The following is a 20,816-nucleotide window of genomic DNA, read 5'->3' on the forward strand; positions in this document are numbered from 1 at the left end:
GTGGACCTGTCCCGCAAAAACTGAGGTCATTACTACCCTTAAAATAAACAATTTAAAATAACACTACTGAATGCTTACTATGTGCCAGATGTGTTAATAGCTTACAGGCACACTATGTTGTTTAATACTCATGACATCCCTATGAGATAGGTACAAATATTATGCTCATTCTACAGAGATTTTGAGAGATTAATTTGTCCAAAAGCACAGAAAGAAGGCATCTTTATCTTGTGCCCCTCTACACCCCACCCCCTTCCAGGCTCATTGGCCTTCTTTCTTTTCCAAGAAATGAGCCAACTCCCTTTTCACCTTAAGATCTTTGCATTTGCTGTTTCCTCTGTTTGGAAGGTTTTTCTCCAGTTTGTTGCACGTCTGGCTCCTTATCTCAGATATCTGTCCTAAATTAGTTCTCACCTTACTCTATAACACCACCATGTTTTATTTTCATTATAGTATAGTATTTATTACACTTTGAAAATTATTTTTTTATCTTCCCACCATTTCGAACCCTTAGTACCTCATTCACTGAGTGAATAAATGAATAAATAGCCTACTCCTTCTGTACCTGGAGATCCTGGATAGTATTGGGTTATACCAGTAGGCTATCTGTGTTATACCGATAAGCCATCAGAGCTCTTTAGAGAGATATGTATATATTTCCTATTTCATTCTCATCTTGGTTTATTACAAAGTCTCTTGTGGTTCCAGAACAGCAGTGACTTAAAAATACCAATGCCTCTCAGGGGACAGCGCCCTTGCTCTACCCAGGCTGACCTGCAGGGGATGGTGTATCCGGAGGTCTCCTTCTGTGCACGCCGGCACCCTAGTGCATAGAGACGCAGACGTTGGAGAAGTGGAGTGCAGAGGCGGGGCAAACCGGAAGGGGCAGTGTCTTCCGCGAAACCCGCCCCTCCAGGGAGGCTCTCCTGTCTCGCCCCGCCCCTTCCCCCGCCCGGGCGGCCATGGCCATTCCCGGCATCCCCTATGAGCGGCGGCTTCTCATCATGGCGGACCCTAGAGATAAGGCGCTTCAGGACTACCGCAAGAAGCTGCTGGAGCACAAGGAGATCGACGGCCGTCTCAAGGAGTGTGAGTGCACCTTTCTTTCCACGTAATCTCGTGCCCGGACCTGCTCCTGTCTCTGACAAAGCGGAGGCCTTTGGCCGAGCTCGGCAACCGAGCCCCGAGGAGAGAAGGCCTCAGTCCGGAGACAAGGCGCTTTGTCATCCCCGCCTGTAGCTTCGGAAGCCGAGCCTCTTCGGGCGTGAAAATGGTCCAGTCTGGTCCAGGTGACAGAGAGAACATCCCCAGTTCTGAGATGGAATTGGAAGATGATCAGAGGGGAGTGGGGAAGAAGTGGGTCACAGGGATGTTTCCAGGTTGAGGTGCAAGGAGTGCGGTGTTGGTGGAGTCCCGGGACCCGGAGGCAGAAAGAGACTTGAGTCAAAGAAGCTCAAGCAAGAGACGAGACCCGGGTAGTTGGTTTGTTAGTGGAATGGAAAGCCGAACGCGGAGTTTAAGAGAGAAGGGGTCCATCGGTCAGTCATAGGCCTCTTCTTTTTTCCTCGTGTTTTGAATTGTACTCTGTCAGGCACACAATTTTCCCTTACTCCTGAACCAAAAGAGTACTTATAATTTTTCCTAGTGCACCGTCACTGACAAACCTGAATGGTTTAAATAATGAAGGAAGACCTTAACTGTATAATTCTGTGGCGCTTTATTTAGGTTAGAAAGCCAAAGAGTAACAGTTCATGTGGGTAGGTGAAGTGAGGAAGGGTCTAACTCTTTTATCATTCGGGTTTGTAATCTCAAATCCGGAAGTGTCAGAACGTCAATATCTGTTATGAATGTAACCTAATATGTGCTCAAACAAGTAAGTATTGCCGATCAAGAAAATAAAAACATGGTGCTTTCTCTGTAACATTTCGTTTTTAAACATGTCATCTACAAATGGCATTATTTTTTTTGTGGTTTGATATAGTGGATATAAAGTGCACGTAAAGTGAAATAGACTTAAATAAACTTAAATAAAGTGAGACTTAGTGACTTAAACTCGCTAAGATTATTTAATTTAAAATGTTCAAATTATATTTTTCAGTAAGGGAACAATTAAAAGAACTTACCAAGCAGTATGAAAAGTCTGAAAATGATCTGAAGGCCCTACAAAGTGTTGGGCAGGTAGGTAATGGAGTTTGGGGTGTAGAGGGTGATGGTGATTTGTTTTTTAGCTCTTGGCAAAAAGTAATGCTTTTTTTTTTTTCTTTCTTAGATTGTGGGTGAAGTACTTAAGCAATTAACTGAAGAAAAATGTAAGTGTACTAGATTGTTAGTAAAGAAAACAAGAGCAGACTCCCCTCCCTCCCACCACCAACTTTTGAAATGCTTATTATTTTAATGACTGTAATGAAGATAGATGATATTCTTGCATAGACTAAGTTGTCCTTCAATTCTTGTCTTTTGGAGAACAGAAATAAAACTCAATCTGCCATCAATGTGGATATATTTATTTTTTACTTTCTATTTCTCAATTTGTTTTTTCATTTTCTTCCTCTAGTCATTGTTAAAGCTACAAATGGACCAAGATATGTTGTGGGTTGTCGTCGACAGGTAACATTTTACATTTCTATAGTACTTTATAATTGACAAAAGCCCTTTCATGTAAGGTATTTAATTCTCAAGGTAAGCAGGTCAGGCATTATGCCCATAACTCCCAAAGGTGACTTGTTCAGATATAGCTAATTATTAGCAAAGCCTGAACTCAGACCATGGGTTTGACTCCCGGTAGTCTCTACTTTTCTGCTCTATTGCATTGCCTCAGTCAGCTCTACACACGGAGAAATCAAAGAATTTTAGAAGTGAAAGAATCTCAGATTATTTTATTTTAGTGTCTTTTTTGAAGAGGGCTTAAAAGTATTAGACCTTATAAATTACATTTTATATTTAAACATTCAAAAATATTACTTATAGTCTTTACTATAGGCTAAATTGATTTTGTATGAGTTCATTTAAATTAGAATCGGCAAATTGAAATAACTCCAGATTTTATCTTGCAGTCATCAGAAAACGCCAACAAATGGCTTTGGATCATTTAGTAGCCTCTGAAGCCTATTTATGTACTACCCTATTCTTTAGAAAGTGTCTTTAGCAAATTCTTATAAACTCATTGGAAGAGCTTTCTAAACTGAGTATTTGTTATGTCAGGTTCAGGTTTTAAAACATTGATATGACATGGCTATAGAATTGAATTTTTCCTAGGGACTAAATTCAGTCTTAAGATTTTGCCTAGCATGTAAGTGGGATGACATTTTCTAAATCAAAATTTCAGTTGCCTAATCTGACAGAGGATATTTATGTCCCTTTCAGGGCCCTCTGGATGCCAAAAGTTGGCATTTCTAAGATATTTTGTGGTTGTATGAGGGGCAAGAGAGTATTTGAAAACTGGAAAATATTAGAAAAGCCAGAGTGTATATTCCCTATAGATGTAAATGTTGAAGTAGCTTCATATTCATCTCTATTTAAGCTCTTTTTCAAGTGCAGTGGTCCCTCGTTATCCGTGGGGGTATGTTCCAAGACCCCCAGTGGATGCCTGAAACCTGGGCATATACCAAACCTTATATATGCTATGTTTTTTCCTCTACATACATACCTATGATAAAGTTTAATTTAAAAGTTATACACAGAAAGAGATTAGCAAAAATAATAGTAAAATAGAGCAATTATAAAAAAATATGCTGTTACAAAAGTCATGTGAATGTGGTCTCTCTCAAAATATCTTGTTACAAATTTAATGCCTTTTCCATCTTAACTCAGCACTTGTCATGCACTGTCGCCGTAACTTTTGCAGTTCGAGGTGTGACAGCAAAACTAGCACAGGCTTCTGTTTTCTTCTTCACAATTGCATGGATAGAAGATTTGTTCTTACTGTAGATTATAGCGACCTCAGCATATGATTTTTATTTCCTTATTAAGTCGAGAACTTTCCCCGTTTCATTAGGAAGCGGTCTGTGGCTTCTCTTTGCCATATCTGAATGGCGAGCATCACTACCATTGTGCTTTGGGGCCATTATTAAGTAAAATAAGGATTATTTGACCACAAGTACTTCAATCAGGACAGTGGATCTGATAACCGAGAGGGCTACTAAGTGATTAACGGGAGGAATACGCTGGACAGAGGGATGATTCACGTCCCAAGGAGAGAGCTTTCATCACGCTACTCAGAACAGCATGAAATTTAAAACTTAGGATTAGTTTATTTCTGGAATTTTTCATTTAATATTTTCAGGTAACTGAAAATGTGGATAAGGGGAGGACTACTGTACCTGGCAATTATTCTTACTTTAATCCATTATATTAAACCTAGTATTTAGCATATCTTCACTTCATTTTAATTGGCACTAAATCCTAAACTAAGCGCTCTTTGCAAAATCCTGTGAAAAATCGTCAGTAATTTGTATGATCCTGAAATTGTATTGGCAAGCAGTTTATTTTTTTCTTTGCACTTTTCGAAAAAACTCAAAAATTATAGTTTTTTCGAAAAATAACTTTATTTTTGACAAGTAACAGTCTGAGTGTGATTTGAATCTATTTGGATAGATTCTCTCCACTTCTATCCAAATAAGTTAAATATGCCAATAAATTGCTTAGTATGATTCGACTTAATATGTACAGTAATATATTTACCATAGCGTCTGGCATGTAGCAAAGGCATGAATGAAGGTTGCTGGGGTTTTTTTGTTTGTTCTTTAGAATTTTAATAAAAAAATCTCTAAGGGGAAATAGAGTGCATATTCCCCTTATCTCCTGTGATCACGTAACACATTCTTCCCAAAACTATAGTTTTTAAAATAAATCTAATGGACATACCTTTAAGATGCTTTCCTTTCCTTCCCCTCCAAATGTTCATTAAGGGATTTCTGTATAAATGCTTTGGTACCAATTGCCAAAGTCACTGTACTACAGTGCCTACATCAAAATAATGAGCAAAACTATATTAAATAGTGAGCCTTTGAAAGTAAAATATTGCAGTCAGTTCCTTCTTCAAAAACAAGGTTGTTGCCACCTCAGACTTTGTATATTAGTGATTCCCCATTTCACACTGAGATTGCACAAAAGGGCACTCTTTTAAGGAACAGAAGGAAATAACTTTGAATTACTACTTTTTATAAACCCTTCCCTTGGGCATGGTGTTTATAATCTAATATAATCTCATCTTAGTGTTCTCTCTGAAGGGTAAAAATGATTATTTGGCTTCTAACTATGCTCTTGTTAGAGTGTTATTCCCCTTTTAAGTGTTTGTGTACACCTTTTGTTTTACACAATTAGCTTGACAAAAGTAAGCTGAAGCCAGGAACAAGAGTTGCTTTGGATATGACTACACTAACTATCATGAGGTAGGTTTCTTGTACTATTTAGTTTACGTCTTATTTTCATGGAGGGAAGATTTTATCCAAAATATATGCTTCTTGAGATCTCTGAATATTTTGCCACTTTTCCTAATTTCAAATTAATTTAAACATGTTTTTAAAAAAATAAATAAATTTATTTATTTATTTGGCTGCCTTGGGTCTTCATTGCTATGCATGGGCTTTCTCTAGTTGAAGCGAGCGGGGGCTACTCTTCGTTGTGGTGCACGAGCTTCTCATTGTGGTGGCTTCTCGTTGTGGAGCACAGGCTCTAGGCACATGGGCTTCAGTAGTTGTGGCACGTGGGCTCAGTAGTTGTGGCTTGCAGTCTCTAGAGCGCAGGCTCAGTAGTTGTGGTGCACGGGCTTAGCTGCTCCACGGCATGTGGGATCTTCCTGGACCAGGGCTCGAACCTGTGTCCCCTGCATTGGCAGGCGGATTCTTAGCCACTGCACCACCAGGGAAGTCCCAACATGATTTTCTAAGATCACCTACAGGTGCTTACATAAGCAAGTCATTTATACTCTATTTGTAGGCTGAGAGAAAATACATCTTTTAAAAGAAAAATACACACCTTATCATTACAGGTATTTGCCAAGAGAGGTGGACCCACTGGTTTACAACATGTCGCATGAGGACCCCGGGAATGTTTCTTATTCTGAGATCGGAGGGTTGTCAGAACAGATTCGGGAGTTACGAGAGGTTGGTAGTGTATGCTTTATTCTCTGAACTTACTAAGAAGTAGTACGGGTTTTAAAATGCCTGAAGGGAGAAAGAGGATGTAAAATCACTTTGTCCAAATCGTGTTTACTGAATATTATATATATAATATTTTTGCCAAGAGAAGAATAGCACTGAATCTCTAGCTATGAAAATTATGGGTTTTTGTTAAATTTGGAGATAATTTGGTGTTTGAAAAATCCTGCTCTTTTTACGACAAAGAAGACAAAAAACCTAAGAATAATTGATGTAATCCAGTGCCCATACCATCTGGTATTTTGATTATCTTAGTAGTTTAGTTGGGTCAGAGCACATTTGGATAGTGTGTGTAATGTAGTTTTTCCCATAACCTCATTGATTTCCTATTGCCCTTAAATAGAGTAAGTTATCTGTGCCTTACATATTTTATTTTGTTAAAGCTGTTTGCTGTCATTTAAGAAAAAATACTGGCTTTAGCGTGGCTTAAACTTTTAAGTTCTTACGTGAAGAATCAAATCAGGGTTGCCTTGCTTCACAGCACAGACAGCTTCTTAATAATTCTCTTTTAAGCAAATTACATTGTTGTATTGATTTCATGTTAATTTAGGATGGAAATACTCAGGAATGAATTTGATTAATTGGAACGGCTTACAATATCTGATTTGAGCCCTAAAACAGTAGTTTTCAGACTTCAGCACTTTACATTTTCTGGAACTCTTATTAAAGATACAGATTCCTAGGCCCTCTGCATGGTTTTGATGCAGTGGCTTGGGGGTGGGGCACAGGAATTAGCATTTAAACAAGCATTCCAGGTGATTATGAAACCAAGTTGTTTTTTTTTTATTAACCATACTTGCGGAAGCATTGGCCAAAGCATAAATAAAAGCCTATTCTTTTCACATTATAGTTAATGAAAAGAGAAGAACAAGTGCTTCATGAAACAGTGAAATCTTTTACAGTGATTTGCTGCATCAGCCATTGGAGCAGAATGAATCTCTCTCTCACACACACAGACACACGCACACACACCAAGGACATGCAGTATACATCTGCAGACAATTGCGAATATTAATTTCTCACAATTTTGGCGTGTCTTAATCATACCTTATGGACAGAGTTATTCAGTAGAGGTTTATCTCTCAAGTAAAGAGTTTAAACTGGGCAGTCAAATCCTCACTTTTGCTGTTCTCCACTTTTCTTTCTTTGAATCAGTCTTAGAACATTGAGAGCAGAATTTATGTTTTTTTTAAGACTACTATGAGAAAACGCCAACATAAGAAAATTTTATGTACCATTTCTCTTAGTGGCAGTTATATCTTACCAAAGTTCCCCATTTTATAATTATTTTTTGTTGTATTCAGATGCACACCAGTGTAATCTTTTTGTTCTTTTGCTTAACTGATTTTTTGTAGTGTTAATTTTTTCGTTGAGGCATAATTTACTTTCAGTAAAATTCACATGTTTTTAAGTGTACAGTTCAAATGTGTTTGACAGATTATATGCCCGTGCAAACATCACTCTAGTCAAGTGTGTGGTTATTTTAACAAGTGTGTTAAATAATAAATAAATAGCTCAAATTACCACATGCTTTTTAATTAATTAATTTAAAAAATATTTTAAGATTTTTAGATTTAAGGGATATCTTACATCTACCTGAAGAAAAACCTCTAATATAAATGGTTTTACATAGCACTGAGTTCTAGATCTATTATGAATTATGATGTATGTACGTAATTCTGCTGATAGTTTACTTAAAATATTTGAAAGTACATCAAAATCTTTACTAACTTTTTAAGAAACATGCAACTTCTTTTCTAGGTAATAGAATTACCTCTTACAAACCCAGAATTATTCCAACGTGTAGGAATAATACCTCCAAAAGGCTGTTTGTTATATGGACCACCAGGTTGGTATTAAATCATGTCTGCCCCACTATGAGCGAATGAATGAATGAAGGAGTAAAAACATGAGATGGAGATAACTTAATGTGACAATTCCAGCCTTCATTCTATTCAGAGTAAGGAAGGGATTGGGGATGTGTGTCTACTATTTTCTTAGTCTTGCTTAGTCCTCTTGTGCTTCATAGGGTATATATATCTAAACATGCCATGTGATTCTAAGCAATGGTCTTGTGTGGTTCACAGACCTCTGGGTGTCCCAGAGACACTTTCAGGGATTCTGCAAGGTCAGAATTACTCTTGTAATACTAAGATGTCAACACAGTGAAAAACAAAAAGGCAACTAACATCTGTGCTGATGGTGTAAAGCAATGAGGGTAAAGCTACTCATGCCATAGCATGAATCAATTAAGTCAGTGGCACAAAATGGTATAGTAGTCATTGTGTTCGGGGCCACTCACATTTGCAGTATTTTTAAAAAGAGATGTCAGTTTCACTTAAAATGTCCTTGCTAAAGCATTAAAAATATTAACTTTTGATCCTTGAATAATGTCTTGTATTCTGTGATGAAATGGAAAATACATATAAAGTACTTCTGTTGCATACTGAATAAGATAGATATCTCCAGGAAAAGCATTTGTGTGATTATTTGAGTTGCCTGCTGTATTAGCTGCTTTTCACGGAATGCCATTTTTACTTGAAAGGATGATTTACAGTCAATTATCAGACTGGTTATTGGTTACCTTGCACACATTTTTTAAAATGTATTATTTATGTATTTATTTTTGCCTGTGTTGGGTCTTTATTGCTGTGCGCGGGCGTTCTCTAGTTGCGGCGAGCAGGGGCTACACTCCGTTGCTGTGTGTGGGCTTCTCATTGCGGTGGCTTCTCTTGTTGCAGAGCACGGGCTCTAGAGCGCAGGCTCAGTAGTTGTGGCGCACGGTTTAGTTGCTCCATGGCATGTGGGATCTTCCTGGACCAGGGATCAAACCCATGTCCCCTGCATTGGCAGGCAGATTCTTAAGCACTGTGCCACCAGGGAAGTCCCTGCACACATTTTTTTTAAAAAATGAATGAAGTTAGCCAATCATGTTAAAGTGAACAGCTGACACCATCTGCAGCCAGTGATAAAATTTGAGCTTTCAAGCGAAAATTGAGTTTTTGAAAACTTTACGTCTGGTACTATGAGCTTGACAACTTTCCAATGTGTTTGTTAATATAAACCAGGATAAGATCGGAGATGGTATTAACAAATGTGATTTTTTAATATTATATAATGGAAAATGCCAGTATTTGGAAGATTTTCATAACCCACTGAATCAGTAGTTTCCAAATAACAAATACTTGATATTACAATATCATACGTAGGCAAAGGTCCACTCAGTGTTCAGTATAGCCCAATGTATTTGAATGTACAAGTTTCCATCACAGTCTGTTTGTAAGTTGGGTTTGATATATTTCTAAAGTTATGTATTCAGTTTGCTTAAAATAAAATTAGAAGGGATATTTTGAATAAAATTTTAATACTGAGAGTGGAAGTGCTTTGGGATTTTAAATGATTTTAAAAGCTTTTATTTAAGACTTAGCTTCCATTTTGCAAAATTTACTATTTAAAGGATTACATTCTTAAAGGCTTTTGAAAATTTGTTTTACTTTCCATTTAATTAGGACTTTGTTTATCATTCCTAGGTACAGGAAAAACACTCTTGGCACGAGCTGTTGCTAGCCAGTTGGATTGCAATTTCTTAAAGGTAAAGGGAAGATTCTTTTTGTAGCTGTTGAAAATAAATTTTTTTTGAATTGTCCTATGTTTACCATAATGTTTTTCCTTTAATCAGGTTGTATCTAGTTCTATTGTAGACAAGTACATTGGTGAAAGTGCTCGTTTGATCCGAGAAATGTTTAATTATGCCAGGGACCATCAGCCATGCATCATTTTTATGGATGAAATAGATGCTATTGGTAAGAATAACACTTTTTAAAATTTATTTTAAACTTTTCTTGAACTGTAGGAATATTTTTTAAATCTAAAAGAACTTTTTCCCTCTCTTTTCACCTCTAATTGCAATTTGTGTGAAGTAGCAAAATGAATTGAATGTTACTTTAAAAAAATTCCTAAGAAAGTTTAACCACTCTCGATAAATAACCTTTAACATTGAGAAAATGATAAACATTATACCAAAATCAATTCTAATTTTGTCAGTGTAATTCTTGTTAATTTATTTTCATCTTAATGTTTTAAACCCCAGACACTATCATTTTCATATTTTCTTAAATGATGCTTAAAGAGGAAAGGAGTAATGCATATGAGTTTCCACATCATTATTTTAGGTGGTCGTCGGTTTTCTGAGGGTACTTCAGCTGATAGAGAGATTCAGAGAACTTTAATGGAGGTAATATTTGGTAAAGCCTGTTTGTAAAGAAATCAATGTTTATAAAGTGAAGAAGTGAACATTGGATATTTGAATGTCAGAATATGGACAGTGGTTTAAATGAAGAATGCACTTAAGTATGAAATTTGAAAGTACAGTATTGACAGGAATGAACCCTTTTCTTTACCACAATCTCTAGTAAGAAAATGAGTACTAGAAAATAATAGGGATATCTATAAAATTTCATGTGAGTTACAACTGTACCGTACTAAATTTTTTGAGCAGACTGGCCATTTAAAAAATTATATATTGTACTTATATTGTGAATGTGATTTTGTGTTAGTTTTATTCAGATATTTTATGAGTGACAAATATATTTAAACTAGTGGCAATAAACGAATTGTAATTATGTATGAGGCTGCTCTAAAAATTACTAATACTTTCCTCTCTTTATTGCTGAGAATGAAAGGAAACTAAAATAGTTTTGATTATTGAAGATGGATGATGGGGTATTGAAGTGTATATTAAAGTCTTTTCCCACTCCAAATTCTGTGAAAGTGATGGCAAGATTCCAAACACATTTTCCAACTTCTATGAATAGATAGGTAGCATAGGTAATGCATTGTCAACTTCTGTCTCAGTAGGGGTATTTGAAAATTGTTTTTTATAAATTGTCTGCTCAGAAAAGACTATTTTAAAATTAGTTGTAGAGTCTATTAGAAGCCTTAAATTGAGGTATTTTTTTTAAAACGCAGATACTAGTTTTATTCATGTAGCTGACATGTTGTTAGCTAACACGGTATGTTAGACATATTGGCATGAAGAAATAGACATATTGTCAGGCTAGCTTTGTTTTAAAGTGTTTGTTGAATGCAGTTAAGATTTTTCAATATTTATTCAAGAAAACTTCAGGAATTGAAGGAAATGTGTTAGGTATCTCAGTATTTCTGTGTATAGTAGAATTATTTGAAAAGATATTTAATGAATTTATTATCAAGTTTGTAGAAAATCATTGTTTCCAGTTATCCTGTTGTAAATTTTATGTCTGGCATACCATAAGCTCTTGAAACATTATTTTAAAAGTAATTGTAACAAAAAAATTCAAACATTGGAAATCAGATCCACATAACTTAGTTTCATAATTCTTGACTGGATGGATGCCTTCAGATTTATTAAAACTATCTGATAGCTATAAAAAGGTACATAGTTGAATAATCTATCTTGGAGACTTCCCTGGCAGTCGAGTGGTTAAGACTTCGTGCTGCCCCAGCAGGGGACACGGGTTTGATCCCTGGTTGTGGAACTAAGATTCTGCATACTGCAAGGCAAGGCCAAAAAAAAAGCATTCAATAATCTATCTTGGAACTTTTAGGATGGAAAATATATCCCTTTATGTAAGAGAGAGAAAAAAATATGATTCCATCAAATAATCATTCTGCACATCACATATGTATCTGTAAGCAATACATTCCATGGTCTTAGTCATTTTATAAAAGGTGTGTGCTATGTGTTTTTTTAATGGTTGGGAAGCTTTATAAAATGTGCCTTTGATTTATATTCACAAATATATTCTTAGCTACTGAATCAAATGGATGGATTTGATACTCTACATAGAGTTAAAATGATCATGGCTACAAACAGACCAGATACACTGGATCCTGCTTTGCTTCGTCCAGGCAGATTAGATAGAAAAATACGTGAGTTAAGCTTTTTTGCCTGCTGTCCATTTCTCTTCCCATACCTCTTCCTCACCCCCTACTTTGTTTAAAAAACAGAAAACCTGACTGCAAAAGAATTTCTTATAATTTTCTTATTTTCAGATATTGATTTACCAAACGAACAAGCAAGGTTAGATATATTGAAAATCCATGCAGGTCCCATTACAAAGCATGGTGAAATAGGTAAGTAAATAACCTATTTTATATATATTTACATTTGGTAAATGAAGTAAAATGCTATTGGATATCACTGATAGTCTACCAAATCTAGTTTTAAATTCAGGAAACATGGTGGTCTTGAATTTAGCTAATAGTTATTGAGCATGTGCTGTATGCTAAGAATTGTTGTAAGTGCTGAGGATATAGCAATGAACAAAACAGATAAATTCCTGCCTTTATATAACTTACATTCTTGTCAGGAAAGACAGGTGAAGAAAGTAAAATATTCACTTGAACCTTGAGCAAAATGGGTTTGAACTGTGTGGGTCTACTTATACGTGGATTTTTATTTTTAACTAGTAAATGCTACAGTACTACCTGCTTGGGGTTGGTTGAATCCACAGCTGCAGAACCGTGAACATGGAGGGCCACTATGAGTTACACGCAGATTTTCGACTGTGCAGAGGGTTGGCACCCCTAACCCCCATGTTGTTCAGGAGTCAACTTTATGGTACATTAGGTGATGATAAGTCCTACTGAGAAAAATAAAGCAAGGAAAGGGGAATAGGCAACGCCAGGAGCAGCCATGAATGTATACTTTTTTTTTTTTTTTTGCGGTACACGGGCCTCTCACTGTTGTGGCTTCTCCTGTTGCGGAGCACAGGCTCCGGACGCGCAGGCTCAGCAGCTATGGCTCACAGGCCCAGCCGCTCCGTGGCATGTGGGATCTTCCCGGACCGGGACATGAACCCGTGTCCCCTGCATCGGCAGGTGGACTCTCAACTACTGCGCCACCAGGGAAGCCCGAATGTATACATTTTTTTCATAGAGGTGGGGAGGAGGAAGCACTGGGAAGGCCTTACCAAGGTGATTTTTAAGCAGTGACGTAAAAGGTGAAGGAGCTAAGTATGGATATTTGGGGGAAAATCATGCAGAGGGAACAGCAAGTAAGAAGGCCTTGAAGTAGGTGCGTGCATGGAACATTTCAGGAGCAGTATAGAGGTCAGGGTGTCTGTGGCAGAGTTATTGGGACGGTAGCAAGTGAAATAAATCATAGAAGTAATGGGGATCAGATTGTGTAGAGCCTTACTGAGGCCATTGTGTAGGAACTTTGGCTTTTGTTTTTAGTGAAATGGATGCCATTGGAGGATTGTGAGCAGAGGAATGATATGACCTTACTTTTTATTATTTTTAACTTTGTATTACAGAAAATTAGAAATACGTAAAAGTAGAGATGAGTATAATCTTATCAGGAATTCATCCCCCAGCTTCAGTAATTAACCCTTGGCCAATCTTGTTTCATCTGTAATCTCTCCCACCTCTTACCTTCCCTCTGGATTTTTAAAAAGCAAATTCCAGGGCTTCCCTGGTGGCGCAGTGGTTGGGAGTCCGCCTGCCGATGCAGGGGACACGGGTTCATGCCCCAGTCTGGGAGGATCCCACGTGCCGCGGGGCGGCTGGGCCCATGAGCCGTGGCCGCTGAGCCTGCGCGTCTGGAGCCTGTGCTCCGCAACAGGAGAGGCCCCAGCAGTGAGAGGCCCGCGTACCGCAACAAAAAAAAATAAAAAGCAAATTCCAGTCATTATCATTTCATCTGAAAATATTTCAAAATTCACTTATGTTAAATAGATCATTCTGGCTGCAGCTAGAGGGACAAGGATAGAGACAAGAGGATCTATTAGGAGGTTATTTCAGTAATGCAGGCAAAAGATGATGGTGGCTTGGTCCAAGGTGGTGGCAAAATCTTTTGAAATAATGAGATTCTGGACATATTTTGAAAATAGAGGTGACAGGGCTTGCTAATGAATCAGATGTAGGGTGTGAGCTAAAGAAGAGAAGAACCAGGGAAGACTTAGGTTTTTTACTCATGCAACTGAACAAATGGAATTGCCATCAATTAAAGGGAGGGAAGACTGGAAAGATTTGGTTTTAAAGGGAGAAAGAGGAATTTGATTCTGGCAATATTTAATTAGAGATGCCAATTAGATAGCCAAGTAAAGCTGTTGATTAGTAATTCTGTGTGCATCAGTAGTTCGTTGGGGTGGTCTGTGCTAGAGTTATAAATATGGCTAATATCAGCATAAAAATGGTTCCAAGGAAGAGAATGTTGATAGAGAAGGGATTCAAAAACTGAGCTAATTCCAGCATTAAGAAGTTGAGAGGAAAAAAAAAAAGTTGAGAGGAAGAACCATCAAAGGAGACTGAGAAAGGTTAGTCACAGAGATAGGAGTTAACCAGGACCTGATGGTGTCCTGGAGAATAAATGAAGAAATATTGTAGGGAGGGACTATTTTTCTGTCAAATGCTGACAATGGGTCTGATAAGAAGAGTTCTGAGATTGGATTTACTATATGAAGATCACTGGTGACCTTATCAAAAGAAATTTCTTTGGAGTGGTAGGAGTGAGAGCCTTGTTCAAATGGGTATCAGAGAGATGGGGACAAGAGGCACTGAGTTTAGACACCTCTTTCAAGGAGTTCTCTAGCGAAGGGGAGAAGAGAAGAAATGGAGCTGCAGCAGAAATGGAGATGAGGACTTGGGGTTTTCTTTAAGATGCATGAACTTACAACACTTTTTTTTGTGCTGATGGGAATGATCTAGGAGAGAGATACAAGTTGATAATGTGCTTTTTTTTGAAGAGAGGTTGGCTTTGCCTATGAGCATAGACTTCTCAGAATAGGAGGAAAGACAGCATATATAGATGCTGACGATAACAGGTTCTTAAATATGGCAGGTGCTTAGAGGATTTTTTTTCTGAATGCTTTTATTCTCTCAGTGAAATAGAAAGCAAGTTAAGAGTGAAAATGGGAAAGTACTGTTAGAGATTTGAGGACAGAGGAGAAATTACAAAATAGTTAGCTATAGAAGTGAGAGACTGGACTAGTGTAAAGGCCAGCAAGCCATGTATTCTATTGTGGGCTAAATTCTGTATGCCTTCCGTTTTTGTAAATAAAGTTTTGTTGTAGCACAACCATTCCCGTTCATTTACATATTGTCTATGACTACTTTCCCACTACAGTGGCAGAAATGAGTAATTTTGACAGAAACCATATGACCTACAAAGTCGAAAGTATTTACTATCTTGCCCATTACAGAAAGTTTGCTGACCCCTGGACTAGAGGCATCTAGTATAATTGCCAAGCAACTTTAAAAACTTTTTAAAAGTTAGTGGTCCAAAATAATTACAAATAGTTGACCATTGCCTTTCTCATTACTCATGTGAAAGTTTTGAGTTGGAAAGACTGAGCTGAATTTACCAGCTTCCAATACTGAGCTCTTGCTAGGTGCCAGATGCTCTTCTAACCTTAGGAATTTCTGCTCTCCAGAAGCTTACATGAACTTGAACCTGAATGAAGACTAATTAATTATCTGTGTGATTTCAAATAGAGATTGACATACTCCAGATTGCCTGACAAGGGTGTCTTATCACAGTTTTTCACATTGTAGTAGCCTATGTGTCTCTTCTCTCGCTATTCTATTCTACATCAAGTCCGTGACTGCTACCTTAAACCAGCAGCAGCTCTTCATTTCGTCTGTCACGGGGATAGAAAGGTCACTTAACTATTACTGTTATCATAGATCTGCTATCTCAACACTTGGAGCTTTCACAGAAACCAGAAAAGCTAGCCAGTGTTTACTCGAGCATTTAAAAATTCTGTATGATAAAATGATGTCTGAAGACTATTTTTGGTATATTTTATATTTGCCTTATGTGATTAAATTCCATTGTGGTTACAGTCGATTTTGAATATTCTAGATTTATTCAAATTAGATACTTGGTTACAGTTTTAATAAGAGTCATAGCTTGACATATCTGAAGTTCACATGCGCTTAACAGTTTCTCTGTGTAGAAGCAGGTTAAGATGCTTTCAGATCTTGATATTTCTTGGTTTTAGAGTTTTAGAAGTATGTTTATTTCTGCTTGGTGCTGGTTTACTTAACAGAAGTATTGATTTTAGTTGTTAATATTGTGGAATGTTAACAGAGATGATACCTAGCTGACTAAATTCGAAGCAAGCTCTTAAGTTAAATTTTCTGTATGGGAATAAATCAAAAAAAGGTCTCCTATTATTATTTTTTTAACTGATTTCCAGTATTTTTCCTAAACAGATTATGAAGCAATTGTGAAGCTTTCAGACGGCTTTAATGGAGCAGACCTGAGAAATGTTTGTACTGAAGCAGGTAAGGGTTTAAAGTACAGTTTTTACTATTGATTTTGATTTGTTTAATTTGCTAAAAGTGTGTTTGGGTTTGTCCAAAAGCAGAGCCTGAGCTTTGCAAGGATTTGAGTGCTTGTTATTTTCTGGGAAATTGATATCAAGAAGTAGGAGAGAATAGGGCAAGTGAAATGGGAAGAGGGAAAGCTGTTATAAGGGTGCATCATTGAAATAACTGTTGTAAGCAAGAGGGGTTTGATTCTGACGAGACCTCAGAGAAACATACAGAATTCTTTCCAGGATTATCTGGCTGAAATATGGGAGACTAGACATTTATTTAACAGCTGTCATCCTCCATTCCTCCGTGGGATGAGATTTGCCCTTGGGGATGTTAACTTCTTTGCACTTATGGATGCCTTAGGGTAGAATGTGGAAAGACATGCATAGTGATAGCGTGCTGTCCCCCTGGAGTAAGTCTGAGACTGTACAGAGCTATCTGCCACACCTGTGGCTGAAATCTGACTGGGCCAGCACTGGGGGTATCTGCTACAAAATGGATGACATGCCTTCTGATACTAGCCTGTCTGTAGTTACCTTTGAAAGATTGATTTATGAATTCTGTGTTCATTCAACTTGTGGAAATATAGTAGTTTTTTAGTATAATTTTCTCTGGATTGTGTGATTTTATTTTTATTTCTGGTACCAAGTGGCTTTAAAACCATACATACAGTCATTTAGTTTTTGTCCTCCGCACAGAATCTTAAAATTAAAAAAATATCTACAGTAGATTTTATAGTTACTGACTTTCATAGGTTGCATATGAATACTTTTTAAGTATTACAATATGTGATATCCTCTTGTTTTCATATCACCAATAGCCTTATTTTAACATTTCTTGTAAATTCAACAGACAGTGTTTAAAGAGGCTGCTCAGACATGGCTTCTCCATAGGAGTATCTTCATGAGTATACTGTGACTCAGTATCTGGATCAAAGATCTGCAGGTCCAGAAACTCTCAGTACAAATCACATAAATCATGCTCACAAAGACTTACTAGTAAACAAAAATATTAAAAGGTAAGCAGTCAGTAGCCTGAACTACTAGGGGTAACTTATGACATTCTCCTTTCAAAATCTACACTAGACCAAATTATTATTAGAAGATTGCTTTGGTGAAGATGGAAACCAAACAAAAGCAGTATCTAAATCTTAAAGGCTGATACCATTAAATTATATTCTCTCTTTTTCCACATATTTTTTAAAAGTTTATTTTTAGCTATTTCCAATAAAGAACTATAACTTCTGTGTGGATTAAAATTTAAGCTTTTTAAACTTCTCATCTAGAGACATACTGAAATTCTTGAGTTTTCTTTTTATTAGTCTTCAAGCCTTTTTTGTTAACATATCTTTCTGTGAGTTAAAATATACTTGATTCAATTATAGTTGTCTTTTTCCATTCAAACCTGAGATTGTCATCCTTTTTGGATTAGAATGTATCTCAGATTCACTCATTCACTAAATAATAATTTGGAAACAGTAATATGCACAAGGTTTGGAAAAATAACTTGCCTAATTTAGTTACAGCCTTCTAAACAGGTTTTAAAACTTCACTATTAAAAAAACCAGTCATTTCCATTCACCTGATTTCTGAGGACAGCATAGAATGACTATTGCCAAGATTCCTTATGTAGAAATCTTGAAAGGAAAGGGAAGACAGGAAGTAAACCTTGCAATTTTCTGTTGCAACCCACTCATTTTATGTTAGTGAAAATTCAGTATAAGCAGATCCTCAATGAAAATAGTAGGATTCATTTAATTAGTAGATAGTGATAACTTACCAGCTTTAGCTTATCATGAAATTAGGATTGTCTCAAAATCTGGAACCCATATCTATGACACAACTAATGTTTAAAAAAAAACCCACAGACCTTTTACCTCCTTGTCAAGTAGTATTTGACAAGTAACTTGTCAAAAACTTGAAAGCAAAAACTGAATGGTGATATTTGAATATGAAAGTCTTATAAAGTACCAATTTAGGGCTTCCCTGGTGGCGCAGTGGTTGAGAGTCCACCTGCCAATGCAGGGGACACGGGTTCGTGCCCCGGTCTGGGAGGATCCCACATGCCGCGGAGCGGCTGGGCCCGTGAGCCATGGCCGCTGAGCCTGCGCGTCCGGGGCCTGTGCTCTGCAACAGGAGAGGCCACAACAATGAGAGGCCTGCGTACCGCAAAACAAAACAAAACAAACAAAAATACCAATTTGTACATAAAAAGTAAATTTTCTCACATGAATAATGACACTGGTTTTTGTTGACTTTCTTTAATTCCTATTCTCTGTGCTTTTGATTATTAACAAGGAAAAGCTATGAAAATTACTGGGATGTTTTGTGTTTTCCCGAACCATACGTGTGCCCCCTGCTTCCAGGGAATTGCTGCCTGTAGAGTTAGGAAACTTCTGCCTAAAATGTGTATGTGTTATTGATAGTTGGGTTTTGTTTTGTTTTTTCAAGATGACATTGGATACAGGGACTGTGTGAGGTGGAATTTAAGTATACAGATGATTGTCTCACTGTTTTCTAGCTTTTGGTTTGGAAAATAGTGCTCACTATAGTTACGGAAATTAATTGAACAATAATAGTGGTTTTTAGGAAATTAGAACTATTGGCTGAGAAGTAATACATCTAAGCTCCTTCACGTTTATTCCATAGAATAATATTACAATATTTAGTTTTCTTTAAAGTTTTTTGAGATATAATTGACATATTAGTTTCATGTATACAACATAATGATTCAGTATTTGTATATATTATGAAATGATCACCATAATGAGTCTAGTTAACATTCCATCATCACACATAGAAAAGTATTTTTTTCTTGTGATCTACTCAGCATCTTTCAAATACACAGTGCAGTATTAATAAGTATAGTCACCATGCTGTACATTACATCCCTAGGACTTATTTATTTTTTAAGTGGGAGTTTGTACCTTTTGACCACCTTCACCCATTTCACCTACCCTCTCCCTTAGTTTTCTTATAATAAATAATTCACATATTAAATATAGCAGTCATGTTGTTTTATTCTCCACAGGTATGTTTGCAATTCGTGCTGATCATGATTTTGTAGTACAGGAAGACTTCATGAAAGCAGTCAGAAAAGTGGCTGATTCTAAGAAGCTAGAGTCTAAATTGGACTACAAACCTGTGTAATTTACTGTAAGATTTTTGATGGCTGCATGACAGATATTGGCTTAATGTAAAAATAAAGTTAAGGAAAATTATGTATTGGCAAAAATGATCTCATTAAAAGAGTATGAATAAAAATGTGTATGAATAACATTGTAAAAATCAGTAATTCAGTAATTCTACTTTTAAGAAGTATGGAAGAAATTTGTATGTTTGTTAATGTTGCATTTATTGCAGCAGAAGTTATAAAAGAAGAGTATGTTGAAGCTTTTCGTATTTGCTGTGTATTTTGTAAAACCTTGAAAATGGTTTGAGACAGTAGTACCAGATAGCATTTCTTACGACTTAGTTTATATCGTTTGTTTTCCTCACCCTAAAAAGTTTAATAAAATCTGTTTGATTCCGTTCTCCTACATATATTCTTGTCTTTTATGAGACTACGTTTACTGTGGTCTAAACTATTTAATAACCAAGATGAAGTTGGATTTAGATTGTAGACTTTTGAATTTTATTTTAAAACAGTACCTATACTCAGTGTTCATGAGAGCATCTTGTTATACGTAACATAGATGTGTGTCTGTATATATTCCTCCTTCCAGAAAGCCTTTATTTATTCTCCACCTACTATGATTAAGCCGTGTGATAGTTAATTGAAATAGTGACATGCACATCCATAACCATTTTTTAGATTATGATTAAAAGTAACATTTGCTATTTAAATGTGAATTGGTTTTCTTGATTTATGTGAGATGATAGTTCCCTTTTGAGGAGGTTTGTACACTCTTCTCAGAAAGATTCACACATACATACACACAATTTTGCATATATTAAAACTTAGGAGATTTATTATTTCCCAAGCTCACCCATGGACACTAGGTATCTATGGATACCAGGCTAAGGATCTGATGTAGGGAATGTTGATGTCAGAAATGTTCAGAACAAAAGTTCCGTTACGTATACACGATTCTTTCTCATATTATGTGGTAATTAAAGCTTTAACAAATTACAATAGGAAATCATCATTGGGCATCAATTAAGATTATGTTATTATTAAAGCTGCTGTTAAAAAAAAGAAACTTCAGTTTCATAAACACTGAAGAATGAATGATATATGACTCAGGTAATAATACAATCATTCTTCAAATTAAAAACTTGCTAGCAGAGTAATGTGTGCCTTTTTATAACTAAAAGGGAGAGAACTGTTTACATAGTGGTAGAGAAAATGGAG

The 20,816-nt window shown here is 36.5% G+C and overlaps 1 protein-coding gene across 1 annotated transcript; it reads left to right on the forward strand.

Moving 5' to 3' along the window:
• The first annotated feature begins 955 nt into the window (after positions 1-955).
• Positions 956-20,308, forward strand: PSMC6 (proteasome 26S subunit, ATPase 6). Its single transcript, XM_081230258.1, has 14 exons — positions 956-1,089; positions 2,099-2,178; positions 2,270-2,309; positions 2,555-2,607; positions 5,323-5,390; positions 5,990-6,104; positions 7,920-8,007; positions 9,689-9,750; positions 9,838-9,961; positions 10,331-10,392; positions 11,948-12,068; positions 12,192-12,272; positions 16,359-16,430; positions 19,494-20,308. Exons 1-14 carry the CDS (start codon positions 963-965, stop codon positions 19,610-19,612), a joined length of 1,212 nt encoding a protein of 403 aa, XP_081086384.1. The 5' UTR covers positions 956-962; the 3' UTR covers positions 19,613-20,308.
• Positions 20,309-20,816: the final 508 nt, after the last annotated feature.

This window comes from Mesoplodon bidens (assembly GCF_964165515.1).
Source record: "Mesoplodon bidens genome assembly, chromosome: 3".
Classification (NCBI taxonomy): domain Eukaryota; kingdom Metazoa; phylum Chordata; class Mammalia; order Artiodactyla; family Ziphiidae; genus Mesoplodon; species Mesoplodon bidens.

Excerpts from the sequence above, each read along its gene's own strand:
- PSMC6 (XM_081230258.1), top strand. The coding sequence starts at position 963 with ATGGCCATTCCCGGCATCCCCTATGAGCGGCGGCTTCTCATCATGGCG. Across the intron at positions 9,751-9,837 it reads TGGATTGCAATTTCTTAAAG|GTTGTATCTAGTTCTATTGT; the intron begins GTAAAGGGAAGA and ends TCCTTTAATCAG. Across the intron at positions 9,962-10,330 it reads GGATGAAATAGATGCTATTG|GTGGTCGTCGGTTTTCTGAG; the intron begins GTAAGAATAACA and ends TCATTATTTTAG.